General features: G+C 37.6%; 1 protein-coding gene across 2 annotated transcripts in view; it reads right to left on the minus strand.

Annotated features, from left to right (window-relative positions):
- Nucleotides 1-15,450, minus strand: part of NHLRC2 (NHL repeat containing 2) — a 43,685-nt gene that overhangs the window by 28,103 nt on the left and 132 nt on the right. The window contains exons 2-4 of one of the 2 annotated variants that reach the window (XM_064269284.1): nt 15,176-15,399; nt 12,994-13,146; nt 317-772 (exon numbers count right to left, since the gene is read on the minus strand). In XM_064269284.1, coding sequence (XP_064125354.1) covers nt 317-772; nt 12,994-13,146; nt 15,176-15,353 — 787 coding nt within the window. In that variant the 5' untranslated portion in view covers nt 15,354-15,399. Of the gene's footprint in view, nt 1-316; nt 773-12,993; nt 13,147-15,175; nt 15,400-15,450 lie in introns of those variants that run through there. The other variant, XM_023546694.2, reaches the window with a different exon arrangement.

Consider the following 15,450-nt stretch of genomic DNA (forward strand, 5'->3'; position numbering starts at 1 on the left):
TAGGGTAGTACTTTCATAAGATACAATCAATTGCGAAGAGTTTTTGAAAAAACAAGATAGAATATGCAAATATACTTTAAAGCTCTCACTTAAAGATTTTCCCCTTTTGACACAAATGCAGCTTTTTGGGGATTTTTGTTTCATTTTTGAGGGAGTAAGAAGAGATTACTTCTGATACTACACATCAATTAACAAAATAATCTTGTGATAAAGTTAAAAGCCTATAAATCGTTATTTATAAATTTTGCTATTTTTACTTGAGCTCTTTTTTAAACTATAAAACACATTATATACCATAATTAGAAGCACACTTTACCTCCGATGCTGTACTGAATCTGTCCGTTCTTCCAGACGACCAAAATTCTGTGATGTCCAGTGTCTGCTATTACTAATCTGTTGGTAACATGGTCTACTATAACTTTGCCAGGAAACAGCAATGGTGAAGGTGGCAAAGAATCTTTATAAAGTTTTATTCCAATTGTTTTCTCTCTGATCTGTCCCCTATCTTTGTAATACTTTAAAGCTATTGAAGTATATAAAAATAATTTATCTTTGTGTCCCTCGCCCATCAAGGAAAACAACATGTTTCCACGGGGTCCAAGTATGACCAGAGTTGGCCAGCAGGAGACTTCTAGATCTTGCCAAAGGCTGGCATCTGCATCGTTAACCACAGGGTGGGTGATGTTGTACCGAAGAACAGCACTCTTGATGCTATCCAGAACTTTTTCATTCGGAAACTTAGCTGAATGAACACCAACAACCAGAAGACCATCTGAAAGGGAAAAATCAGAAGCTGAACATTATAAAGTATTAAAGTTTGAATATCATCGCCTATACATCAGTTTTGGGGTCATTAATAAATGTAAATAGTCCATAGATCAGAAAGAAAAAAAGTAGAAAGAAGTACGTGTCTTCAACTGCATTTATACCTATATAAAAAAAGTAACAAATATATACCTCATGACAATTGCGATAATGACATAAAAACACATAGGATTAAATTCACGGGGCTATTTCAGGATTAAAATTCTTTATGCTCTTTATCTAGATAAAGCTATACAAAAAAAAAAACTATTTTCTTGCGAAGATTTTGAAATTTTTAGAATAAACCAAAAAAAAAAAAAAAAAACCCATTGCCATCAAGCTGATTCCAACTCATAGGGACTCTATAGGACAGAGTAGAACTGCCCCATAGGGTTTCCAAGGAGCAGCTGATGGATCTGAACTGCTGATCTTTCAGGTAGCAGCCGTAGCTATTAATCACTGCGCCAGAAATTCCCAGTGACTATGATTGCTTTTTTTGGGTATTTATTGTTGTATCATTCTTTTTCTAATATAACCTTATATTACAAACTAATGGAACAGATAAATGTTTTTCTAATATAAGGTTGTAGATTTATTTAAAATTCCTATTATAGTTCTTGGAGCCCTGGTGGTGCCATGGTTAAGAGTTATGGCTGCTAACCAAAAGGTGTGCAGTTCAAATCCACTAGCCACTCCTTGGAAACCCTATGGGGCACTATGAGTCAGAATCGACTTGACAGCAATGGGTTTGGCTTTTGGTTTTATTATAGTTCTCAGAACAAGCGCCCAGAAAAAAAAGAAGTATCAGGCTGGATTCAGAAAAAAACTCAGTATTGACTACCAAAGGAGAAGAGGTAATAATAACTACGTAAATTCAAATCTCCCAACACATCCATCAAAAACAATACAAATTAGCATTAAAATAAATAAAATCACATAAATTGGAGTTCTTTTACAGCCTTGCCTTAGGGGTGGGCCCCCAGTTTTGACACAATGCAGGAGGTTAAAATTACAATAGAGGAAACTTCACTACCTTTCTGGCCCAAGGAACCAGGGAAACTGGAGTATGTGAGCGGAATCCTGAAAGGAATAAAATTGGAGAAAAGGATTCTTTCTGTTTGCAAACTCTCACGAGTTTCGGCCTAACCCCTGAACCACAATGTGACCCTAACCCAAACCAGTGTACAAATGCTTAGAAAACTCAGATCTGAACTACTACTACTGGGCTTGACACAGCAGGACCTTTACCGGAATTTAGTTTATTACTCAATTTACAGGTAATTTGAAAACCGTGATTATTTTGTCTCCCAGTCACTCTGAGTCGGACTGACGCCATGGCAATGGGTTTGGTTTGGTTTTGGTTTAGTATTGCTAAATGTGGAGTCATATATGGTTTTATCTGCTCTTCTTGTTGATCTTATGAGTGTGTGTGTGGGGTGGGGGAAGAGGATGAGTGAAGATATTTGAAATCAGGTGGCCACCATTCTCTTCCAAACCCGGAAGCAGCAATGATAGATACTTTTTCTTTTTTCTTAATACCATATTTATTGAGATATAATTTACTTGAAAGTAAATCTTGTCCTTTGATATTTTATTGATTAGATAAATATATTAACGTCCTTTTTGCAGCCTTACTTAATGGAACTTGGGATATCCCTCTCTAAGTAAATGTCATATTTCACATAAATAAAATGACATCTCTCTTAACAAAAAAAATTTAAAAGAGAAATTTTGTTTTCAAAACCTCATTAAAAACTCTTAATACTAAAAGAAATTTAATTACAACTGACACTATAATTTGACATTCAAATTATTTGTTGCATTTTCATTTTTGTCTGTTGTTTGTTCTGAAAATGAATATGTCATGTCCTTGCATGTTTTACCCTTAATAATAATCTTTTTAAATTTAGTAACTTTCATGGCTTTTTGTTTTAAATACTACTTTAAATCTAACTAAGATAAATGGCTTGCTTCATGTTGGGGGAAAAATCAGAATACACATAAAAACGAGTTCTTCTTAGCATGTATCTTTCAGATGCTCGTTTATTTAACCATAAATGCTACAAAAATACCTAGAAAAAAATCATTTATCTATCCCATTAAAATTTTATAATACACAATTGTTTGCACTGTTACTTAAATTTACTTTATCTCTGAAAAGAAAGCGCATTTGGCTAAAATAAAAGGATCAAGTAAGTAATGAGTTCATATATTTTACGCATGCAGATAGATATTTGACATAACCATTGACTCTACAAAGTTAGTAAAATTTTCTTTATGAAATCTCCGGCAATACAGGGCTATGTTTCATAGTAGTGAAAAACTTGGAATACAGAGTCAAATGTCAGGGGGTTGAAATCTTAGCTCCACCACTCACTGCTAGGTAACCTTTGGCAAGTTGCTTATTCTCTCTGTACCTCAGTGTTCTTACCTATAAAATGAAAATAATAATAAAATCTACCTTCTAAGATTGTTGTGAGTTGTTAGTTTTTATTATATTTAGAAATCTCCTATCTTCTCTCCCGTCTTCACCTATGTCTTTTTTTTTTTTTTTACTATTCATTTAAGCTTTCCTTAAAAAAATAAAATAACCTGGGAAGTTTGTTCATATGTATAACTATTTCCTATGGGGAAAATGAAAATTGTCCTAGAAATAAATTCAGAAAAATTAAAAATTTAATTCAATCACATTTTTCCATAATTCATGACAGTTAATTAGGTATACATAGTAAGTACTCAATAAATGTCAACTGTTGCTGTTAATCTTATTACTACTATAAATGGGCTCACCTTACCTCTTTCTATACATTTGCCCAGATCATCCCCTTCTTTTTGGAATGCCTCAATTATCTAACAGCTATCTTTTCTACAGAAGTTAAGATCAAGCGAAAGCCTTAAATCACTCTAGCTCTGAATTCCCCCAGCATTATTTAATGCACTATACTATACATCATGGACAGTATACAGTATAAACTCTTAAAGGATTTTGTGCTTTAGTTAGAGTAAGTGATAAAATAAGGATACAAAGGTATTATACGATAGGTATTAAATGTCCGTGTCTTTACCAGTCAAGGCAGATGTGAATCAAATATCACACTAATAAATGTAAAACAGTGATAGAGACTCAAGCATACCAACGATTGTGAAAACGGTACAAGCCCAGGCAACACTTCATTCTCTTGTCGATGGGGTCGCCGTAAGTCAGAGGACAACATGCCACAAAGGAGAGGTATGAGAGGGTGATCTGATACACTAACCCTCTGAGAGGTTAGTCAGGATGGTTTCTACTGACTTTTCCTGCCATGTTTCTTACCTTCTGTGAATACACTAAACCTGGCACGTGCGGGGCGGGAGGGCGGGGGGTGTCAAGGCATAAGGTAAGCAATCACATCAGCCAGTTCACAATTATTGGCAATCCAAGTCAACTCACAGAGCCAACAGAACAAAGTGCTCTACTGCTTCCAGCCTAGGGTTCCTTCCACATTATGACTCGTTACAACATGTCAATCTGCTTACACTGGCTGCAACTACATCAGCATGAGTGACGACAGGTGTATAGAGCCAAGGAGCTCTCTTTCTTTAATTCACAAGCTTAGTCCAATCCCTCCTATTTACAATCAAAGTCCATCCCCTTGGGATTTCCTCCTTTATGCCCTGTATATCCTCTTCCCCCAACTCCTCTTTCACCTCTCTCCAAGGTAAAGCTAGCTAGATCACATGAAGTTCTACTTCTAATTGTCCACTTCATTTGCATGTGGATTCTTCCATTATAATAATTAACATGAGGAAAAAGCCCCATAACCAGAGCAGCCAAGAGTGCAACGTGGTTAGCTCCACCCTAACCGGGCACTCTGTTCCAGCTGCTTGAATTCTGTTATTGCAAAAAGCTCACTTTTTCAATTGGTCACCAAGATCTGTAAATTTTATTTCTAAATGATTTTTTATTTTATTTTATTGTGCTTTGGGTGAAGGTTTACAACACAAAATACTTCCTTATAAAAACCTCACTTTTCAGGTCTCAAAATTATAAATACCCAGCAGTCTCCTCCTCCTCAACTTGTCTACGTTTTCCCAGAATCCGAATTCACTGACTTAACATACTCTATTTTTACTGACCAACCCACGGCATGTTCTCCTTCCAATACTTCAATAATTTTCCTTCTGATCAATATGCCTGAACACTTCCTTGAAGAACTGATGACTGCGGTGAGATCTGAACAATGAGAAAGCGTTAACTAGGTGAAGAGGGTGCACAGAGGGGAGTACAGGACAAAATGAGAATGAACATGCAGACAGGAGTCAGCCTTATAAGTCAAGGATTTGGATCTTTAGCCTGAGAGCAATGAAAAGTCAAATGGAAAATGAAGTCTTAGCCTCAAAGATACCTTAAGCTCAACAGCCTCAAGATACCTTAAACTAAACCCATGACATCCCACTCCAAACGTGTCCGTTCTCTAATGTTTCCGGTCAGTGAATGGCACCACCATCCATCCAATTATACAAGTCAGAAACCTACCTTGAACATATCTGTAATAACCAACTAGCCCTCCTTCATCACCCATACCTAATCCACTACCAAGTGCTGTTGACTTTACCGCTTATAACTAATTTCAAGCTATTATCATGTTTTACCAGGAGCGTGACAATATCCCTGTCACATATCTCCTACATCCATTCTTGTCTACCCAATTAGTATCCACCCAAGAGTGAGCCTGATTTTTCAAAAAACAGGAATCTGATCATGTCACCTTCCTGCAGAAAATCCTTTGCCTTTTCATTTTTCTTACTATAAAAACCAAGTCCCATCTCTCCAGCATCTTCCTTCTCCTAACTCTTCTCCCTCTCCCTAAGGGCATGCTAGTCAAGACATTAAAGCAAGAAAAGTAATGGTATTCTTGAGAAACTCGAGGAAGTCCAGGGTGGTTAGAATACCCTGAGGCAGGAGGAGAAAAGAGTGTGAAGAAGATGCCAGAGAGGTACAATTTTAGTTTTTATTCTAAGAGCAAGATAAACATAAAATGAAAGGATCAAAATTACTGAACGCTAAATTGGAGCACTGATCAAAGGCAAATTTGATAGCTAGTCAAAAACTGATATCAGACTGTGTCCCCATTAAATACTCTGAAAGTGGGCCATAAATTGACCATATTTTCATAGTATTTTACCCCTTTAAGAACACAGAATAATAGAGGGACGGTTGATAAAATATATAAAGTGTGTGTAGAAATGAGTTAACATAGCAGGCCTGACTGCTACCCTTTGAAAGGCTTGCCCCTTGGCTGGCATCTGGGAGGCTGAATTTGGGGAGGGTTCCCACCATTCCTAGAACTGGTAAAAGTGGCTCATATGCCTAATCTGTTCGTACAAATAATATTGTTTATGTTGAACACCTGTTTCCTTCTGGGATTCTAGTACATACCAGGCAGAGACTGCCTATGTGACCAGACCCCAATAAAAACCCTTGGCTCTGAGTTTCTAACAAGCTTCCCTGGTTGACATTTCAAACATGTTGTCACACCTCCCTACTGGGGGAATTAAACTCATCCTGTGTGACTCCACTGGGAGAAGACTCTGGAAGCTTACACCTGGTCTCCCCCAGATAATCCCATGCATCTTTTCTCTCTGCTGATTTTGTTATGTATTCTTTTGCTATAATAAATCATAGCTGTGAGTATGACTATATGCTTAGTTTTGTGAGTTCTCTGAATGAATTTGAACCTGGGGGTGGTTTTAGTGATTCTTAACACAAAGTAAAATTATACACTGACTCACTTAGGCTTAATTTCACTATAAAATTGGACATTCATTTTTATAATTTTTAATAAAACTTAAAATAAAAACAGCATATATTACTGAAGAGAATATCAGCATTTACTTGGTAGTATTATGACATCTACAGTTTCAAAAGTCTGATTTAGTTATATATTAACAAATACTTGCAATCACATTTTAAAATACGCCAAGCTTCCTAATAGATGTTTCCCTACAAAACAAAACAAAAGTGCTTTTCCTTGGATAATGGTCATTGTGCTACGTCTGGGCATTATATAATACCCAAACCAAACCAAACCCATTGCTGTTGAGTCAGTTTGAACTCATTGTGAGCCTACAGGACAGAGCAGAACTGCCCCAGCAGGTTTCCAAGGCTGTAATCTTTACAGAAGCAGACTGCCACATCTTTCTCCCATGGAGTGGCTGGTGAGTTTGAACCGATGACCTTTAGGTTAGCAGCCAAGCACTTAACCACTAAAGCACGAGGGCTCCATTATATAATAACATACCATTAATGTAAACAACATAAAGAAGTAAAAAAAAAAATTTAGAAATTCTCAAGTAAAAAAAAAAAAAAAACCTTGGCACCTGTCAGTTCAATATAAATAGATGCTGATTTATTATGAATTAATAACAATCTTGAGGCATGGTTATATTCTCTAGAAAATTTTAACATCTGAACCACTAAATACTATTAAGTAAATTTTACTTTTTGCTTTAAAACTCTGGCATTTGTAATTTCTTTTATTCTATTGTGAAAGTGATACTGGTCTCTATTACGAACCTGAGTTACAAATAGTTAAAAGCTGTTTTACAGAGGAAGGACACTGGGTATTAAACTGGGCCTCTTCCAAGGTGTTTTTGAATTAATAAGCACTTCCTCACTCAGCTGAGGATTTCTGGCTTACTGATAAATTGAATATCCTGAGGAATTTAAAGTAGGCTGGCAAATGTTGCTTCAAGAATATAAATAGTTCCCGAACAGAGGGGGAGAAAAACGTAGAACAAAATTCAAATTCACAAAAAAAGACCAGACTTACTGCTCTGACAGAGACTGGAGTAACCTCTAAGACTATGGCTCCCAGACACCCTGCTAACTCAGAACTGAGTTAAATCCATACAGATGATTTTTTTTTTTTATTGTGGTAAAATATAACATTTGCTATTTCAAACACTTTTACGTGTACAATTCAGTGACATTAAATTATATCTACCATGTTGTGGAACCATCACAACAACCTGCTTCCAAATTTTTCATTACCTTTAACAGAAACTCAGTATCCCGTAAGCATTAACTCCCCATTCTCCTTCCCACCTGCCCCCAATAACCACTAAAAAATTTTCATCTCTATGCCTATTCTAGATATTTCATGTAAGTGGGATCATATAATATTTGGCCTTTTGTATCTGACTTATTTCACTGAGCATAACACTTCTGAAGTGCATCCATGCATCAAAACTTCATCTCTTTATAAGACCAAAAAAACCCGTGTTGCAGTCGAGTCGATTCTGACTCATAGCTTAATAATATTCCGTTGAATAGATACAGCACATTTTGCTTATCCATTCATTTGTTGATGGACACTTGGCTTGTGTTCACCTTAGGCTGTGAATAATGCTGCAACGAACACTGTCATACAAGTAACCGTTTGAGTCCTGTTTTCAAGTCTTTTAGGCATATACCTAGGAATGCAATTGCTGGGTCATAGGGTAATTCTGTGTTTAACTTTTTGAGAAACTGCTTTCCACAGCAGCTGCTCCATTTGACAACCCCACTATCAATGGATGAGGGTTCCAATTTCTCCAGGTCCTCAACAACATTTGTTATTTTCTATAATAGCCTTCCTAGTTGGAGCCCTGATGGTGCAGTTGTTGGCAGTTTGAATCCACCGCTGCTCCTTGGAAACCCTACAGGGCAGTTCTACTATGTCCTATAGAGTTGCATTAAGTCGGAATGGACTCAACAGCAGTGGGTTTGGTTTGGTTTTGGTTTACTGGGTGTGAAGTGGTATCTCACTGTGGATTTGATTTGCATTTCCAATAATGATGAATGACACCGATAATTTTCATGTGCTTATTGACCATTTTTACATCTTCTCTGGAGAAATGTCTACCCAAGTTCTTAGACCATTTTTTGACTATGTGGGTTGTCTTTTACTTGTTCAACTGTAGGAGTTCTTTATATATTCTGGATATTAAACTCTTATCAGATTTATAGTTCCCAAATATTTCCTCCCATTCTGTAGGTTGTCTCTTCACTTTCTTGATGAAGTCCTTTGATGTACAAAAGTTTTAATTTTGATGAAGTTCAATTTATGTATTTTGTCTTACATTGCTCATGTTTTTGGTATCATATCTAAGAATCCATTGTTGAAAAGTAGGTCCTGAAGCATTTTCCTGCTTTGTTCTAAGAATTTTATGGTCTTAGTTCTTACATTTAGGTCGTGGATCCATTTTTAGTTAATTTTCGTACATGAAGTGAGGTATGGGTCCAATTTCATTCTTTTGCATGTGGAGATCCAGCTGCCATGGCACCATCTACTGAAGAGACTATTCTTGCCCAATAGACTTGGCACCCTTGGCACAAATCAGTTTATTTCTGGAATCTCAATTCTATTCCATTGGCCTATATGGTTATCCTCATAACAGTACCAGACTGCTGATTACTGTAATTTTATAGCATGTTTTTAAATTGGGAAACATAAATCTTCTTACTTTGTTGTTTTTTAAGATTGCTTTGGCTATTCGAGGCCCCTTGCAGTTCTATATAAACTCAAGGACTGGCTTTTCCATTTCTACAAAGAAGACTGCTGGAATTTTGATAGAGATTGCACTGAATCTATAGATCGTTTTCGGTAGTATTACCACCTTCACAATTCCATGATCATGAAATGTTTTTCCATTTATTTAGGTCTCCTTTAATTTCTTTCCATTTAATGTTTTATAATTTCAGCAAATTGTTCACTTCCCTGGCTAAATTTATTCCAAGGTATTTTATATTTTAGATGCTATTGTAAATGAAACTACTTTCTTAATATCCTTTTCAGATTGCTCGCTGCTGGCATATAGACACCCAACCGGTTTCTGACCTTGTATTCTGCCACTTTACTGAACTTGTTTATTAGCTCTAGTAGTTCTCCTATGGATTCTTTGGGATTTTCTATATATAGGATCATGTCATCTGCAAACAGGGATATTTTTACTTCTTCCTTCCCAATTTGGATACCTGTTACTTCCTTTTCTTGACTAACTGTTCTGGTTAGGACTCCCAGTACAATATCGAAGAGCAGTGGTGAGAGCGGGCATCCTTGTTTTGTTCCTCATCATAGGGGGCATGCTTTCAGTCTTTCTCCAGTATTACATTAGCTGTAGGTTTTTCCATAGATCCTTTTACCATACTGAAGAATTTTCCTTCTATTACTAGGTTGTTGAGTGGTTTTACCATGAACCGGTGTTGGATTTTGTCTAGTGCCTTTTTTCTGTCCACTGAGATAACCATGTAGTTCTTTTCCTTTGTTCTATTAATGTGGTGTATAACATTAATTGATTTTCTAATAGTGAACCACCCTTGCATTTCTGAAATAAATCCCAACTGGTCATGATGTATAATCCTTTTAATATGATGTTGAATTCAGTATGCTATTTCGTTGAGGGTTTTTGCATCTATATTCATAAGGGATATTGGTCTGTATTTTGTTTTTTCTTGTGGTGTCTTATCTGGCTTTGGTTGCAGGGTAATGCTGGCCTCAAAGAATGAGTTAGGAAGCGTTCCCTTCTAATTCTGGAAGAGCTTAAGAATGGTTAGTACTAATTTTTTAAATGCTTGGTAGAATTCCCCAGTGAAGCCACCTGGCCCAGGAATTTTTTTTGTTGGGAGGATTTTGATGGCTGTTTCAATCTCTTCACTTATTTGGGTCTGTTGAGGTTTTTCTCTTTCCACTTTAGTCAATTGAGATAGTTTATGTGTTTGTGCTTCTAGGAATCTGTCCACTTCATTTAAGTTATCTAACTGTTGGTGTAAAACTGCTCATAGTATTCTCTTTTGATCCTTTTTATTTCTGTAGTTTCAGTTTTAATGTCCCCGCATTCATTCCTGATTTTAGTTACTTGCAACTTCTTTTTTTCTTCGTCAGTCTTGCTAAAGGTTTGTTGATTTTATTTATCTTTTCAAAGAACAAAGCTCTGGTTTCATTGATTCTATTGCTTTTCTATTTTGTATTTCATTTATTCCCACGTTGATTTTTGTTATTTCTTTCCTTGGAGTAGCCCTGGGCTTAGTCTGCTCTTCTTCTTCTAGTTTCTCAAGCTGTAAACTTAGGTTATTGATTTGAGTTTTTTTTTTTTAAATACCAGCATTTACTGCTGTGAATTTCCCTCTGAGTGCTGCCTTCACTGCATCCCATAGGCTTTGGTATGTTGTGCTTTCATTTTCATTTGCCTCTAAGTGTTTTCTGATTTCTCTCTTGACCCAGTGGTTAAAGTGTGTTGTTTAATTTCCACATATTTATATATTTTCTAGTTTTCCTTCTGTTATAATTTCTAGTTTCATTCCACTGTGGTCAGAGATGATACTTTCGATGGTTTTAAACTTTTTAAATTTATTGAGACTTGTAACCTAGCACATGGTCTATCCATGTGCACTGGAGAAGAATGTGTATTATGCTGTTGTTGGGCGGGGTATTCCATACGTGTCAGTTAGGACTAACTGGTTTATAGTTCAAATCCTTTATTTCCTTGCTGATCTTCTTTCTAGATGTTCTGCCCATTATTGACAGTGGCATACTGAAGTCTCCAACTATTACTGTAGAATTGTTATTGTGGAATTGTCTATTTTTCCCTTTTTTGGTGAGTATTTGCTTCACATATTTTGGGGCTCTGATGTTAGGGGCATATAGATTTGTAATTGTTATACTTCCTGATGGAGCTCTGGTGGCACAGTGGTTAAATGCTACGCCTGTTAACCAAAAGGTCGGCAGTTTGAATCCACCAGCCGCTCCTTGTAAACCTTCTGGGGCAGTTCTACTCTGCCCTACAGGATCGCTATGAGTCAGAATCAACTTGATGGCAGTGGGTTTGGATTTTTATACTTCTTGATAATGATAACGTTGTAATTATATGATGTCCTTGTCTCTTATAATAGATGCATGTGGTTAGTTGCTACAATCTTACACCTACTTTTCAGAGTTCTTACAAAGTTGAGGTTATAAATTTTTAGTTGGTTTTATCTATAACTCCTTTTCTTAACTAAGTTTCATTTTTATGGAACCCTGGTGGCACTGTGGTTAGGAGCTACAGTGTGCTATGCTGTTAATCAAAAAGGATGGCAATGCGAATCTATCAGCCTCTACTTGGAGACCCTATGGGGCAGTTCTACTTTGTCCTATAGGGTCACTATAGTTGGAAAACACTCAACGGCAATGGGTTTGTTTTTTTTTCTTGGTGCTTATGTGGGAGGGTCGGGATATTAGACCTGCTCATGTCACCATCTTCCTATAAGTCACCAGATGAATTTTTGAAAATATGGTTTAGCCAATGGAATATCTGAGTTTGTGACAAATCTTTATTGATGGGAAATTTCACCTGCACTGAAGAGTTATCTATAACTCCTTTTCTAAATTGAGTTTCAAAGTACTCTTCATTTTTATACATACATACTCTATTCTCATTTTTACTTTCATAAGATCAGTGACTCTCTCCTTTTCATCTGCTTCAAGGGTAAAGCTTCGATGAATTTAAACCTAAATAAGTGTAAATTATAATTAGCATCATTTTCCCCATGCATTCTCTTTAGAGCAGTAAATTAGGGGGAAAAAAAAAAAGTTTTTTTTTTGAACTTCTAGAACAAAGTAAGTATAAGCTCTTACATCTTCAGAATTTGTAATACTATAAAAGAGAATTTCCCAATGTGCTTTGAAAACATTAACATTTACGAATAATTTTTAACGAAGCAGGGACAGAAAAAAGTATCTGTTATAATATTTTGCATTCCACTGTAGCTCATGTCATTTGAAATGAACAGAGGCCTAATCACATTTCCTTATAAGAACTTTAAACTTTTATACCACAGTGAGAGGAATATAAAATTAGGGTTATACATTTTATTTTTTCACAGAACACAATTCTGGTCATTCTAGACATACAAAAAACATCTTTTCAGAAACTTTCTTATAAAAAAGGAAATTATGTCCTTATTCTCAGAGAAGAACATATTAAAGCCTGAGTTTTAGGAAGGCAAAGCCATTACCACTAAGCTTAACCCTTCTCGAAAAGGCACATGGAGTCCTTAATTCATAAATTAGAAATTACTTATAGAATCAATGAAATCTTGATGTTCATTCTCCTGTGAGTAAATAAATCAGCTAATCTTCCAGTTCCCAGGCAAGGATAATGTTTTAGAAATAAGTAAAGGGCAGATACCTTTATCAGAGTATGTGTGTTCTAAGGTGTGGAGATCAGGCAATAGGTGAATACAGTTTATGCAGCAGTAGGTGAAGAAATCAAGGACAACCACTTTTCCACATAGATCCTTGTAGACAGAAATAGGTCCTTCTGTGTTCAGCCATTGTAATCCTGAAATTTATACAAAATAGATTACAATGATTAAAGGAAAAGAGAAAGAGATAATTTATCCAAAACTTACTATTAAAATGTGAACCATTGTTTTTTCTAAGGCTAGTGTAAGTCAAAAACTTTGAGATGCTAGCACTATTTAAAGGCTGTGGCAATTGGATTTATTTACTATTTTATTATTAAGAGCTACCCCTTTCTATCAATCACCAGTGAAAATAAAAGGAAGGATGTATCTTTGTGACTGTGGCAAAACTAGTATTCGTAAAGAAAAAGAAAATGACCATAAATACAAGTCTGTAAAGATCAAAGACAGAAGAAAAGGAAGGGGTGGTGTGAAGGAGGGAAGATGGGAAAGCTGCTATTATGAGGCAGGCCATAAATATACAGTAAGAAAAAGCTAGTAAAACAACTAGAGTTCTTTCAGAAATAATGTAATAGTCTATGTGTGAAAAGGAAAAATCAACACATGTAGGCAAAGACAAGAGAAAATGTCAAACATTAAGAGGACCTAATTGCATACTTAAACCAAAAACCCACTGCTGTCGAGTCAATTCCGACTCATGGCGACCCTATAGGACAGAGTAGAACTGCCCCACAGAGTTTCCAAGGAGCGCCTGGTGGATTCAAACTGCTGGCCTTTTGGTTAGCAGTCGTAGCACTTAATCACTACGCCACCAGGGTTGCAATTAGGTACAAATGAGTTACTGAGAATGAAGGTGAAGCTTGAGAACCGTTGTTATTGTTCGTTGCTACTGAGTTGATTTCAACTCATGGCAACCCAGTGGGTGCAGAGTAGAACTGCTCCATATGGTTTTTCTAGGCTGTGACCTTTTGGAAGCAGATTGTCAGGCCTGTCTTCCTAGGCACCTCTAAAACTCAAAACCCACTGCCTTCAAGTCCATTCGGACTAGGTGGGTTTAAACTGCCAACCTTTCAGCTAGCAGTTGAGCACCTAACCATTCAAAGCTTCTTTGATGGGATAAGTATTCATGCACCCAATTTTTTTGCTAAGAATTCCATAATATTTCAAAGCCAGTACAGGATTAACAACTGAAAAAATAAGCACTTCTCAAGGGGATGCAAAGAGCTTGGAAACACAAAATACTCTGCTGTCAAAGGTAAGGTTTCAATACACCTCCCATGAGATAACGGATCCCCACTGCATCCAATTAACTATACATGGGGTTTCAGTGTCAGGCCAGGAGACATGCCAACAGCAACAGGCAAAACAATACCAGTCCCAGCTAAAGAAAATACAGTTTCATTTATCATAGCAAGCTGTGCTTCACAAACAGCACTGCTGGGAATATCTGTTCCCTCATGTTCCACAGGCTCACAGAGCCGGGATTCAATTTGTCTGGAGATAGGCTGATTGATTGAGATTTTAAAAATAAAAAGTCTCACAACTTTTAAAGAAATGCAGCACGTATAAGAAGCCGGCAAATCCGGAGTCTGTATGATCCAATTCTGGCTTTCTTTAGTTGCGAGGCCCTGCGCAAGATACTTAAACTCCCTGCCTCAGTTTCCTCAACTGTAAAACAGAACTATGAAAGTACCTCATTGGTCTGTAAAAAAGATTAAATAAAATATAATCCACCTGAAGTGTTCAGAACTGTGTACGGCACACAGAAAGTGATCAGTAAAGGTTAGCTATGATGATGCAGAGAGATGACGATGATGACGATGGTGGGGAACCAGACTGAAAGGATAGGGTGGCACCGGCATTTTAATCAACGCCGTCTAAGCCATTAAACATTCACGGAGGGTCTACTTAACATCAGGCTCCAGGCTGGACTCCGGATACAGAGACGAGCACGCACGTCTCCGCCCTCCAGAAACCCAGCGTCTGCCGCCCCTTCGAGACACCTGGGAATAGAAGGGCGCGCAATCCGCCGCTAGGGTGGGGCGCCCCACCAGGCCGGGGCGCGGGCGACACAAGCCCGCCTCGCCCATCGCTTCAGGGGAGGGCGCCGTCCCTGACGAAGGGGAGGTCCCGGGAGGGTTCCCCACCCAGAAGCCAGCCCCTCACCTTCCGGAAACTCGGGCACTGACAAGTCCTGCTCCCAGCCGTCTACCTTCTGCAGATACTGGTAGACCAGGCTGTCCTTCTCTTGCGGGGTGACTGCGTCGAGCAGGGCGTACTCCAGCGAGGTCTGAGCCGGGAGCAGGCCCGAGAGGCTGCAGCTCCGGGATCCGGGGGCCGCCATGTTCTCTCCCGTCTCTCCAGAGACGGCCGCGGGCCCGCGGTACAGCCTAGTTTGGCGAGAGGAAGCGTTTACTGTCTTTTGGTTTCAAAACGGCACA

This window comes from Loxodonta africana, chromosome 16 (genome assembly GCF_030014295.1).
Source record: "Loxodonta africana isolate mLoxAfr1 chromosome 16, mLoxAfr1.hap2, whole genome shotgun sequence".
Taxonomy (NCBI): Eukaryota; Metazoa; Chordata; class Mammalia; order Proboscidea; family Elephantidae; genus Loxodonta; species Loxodonta africana.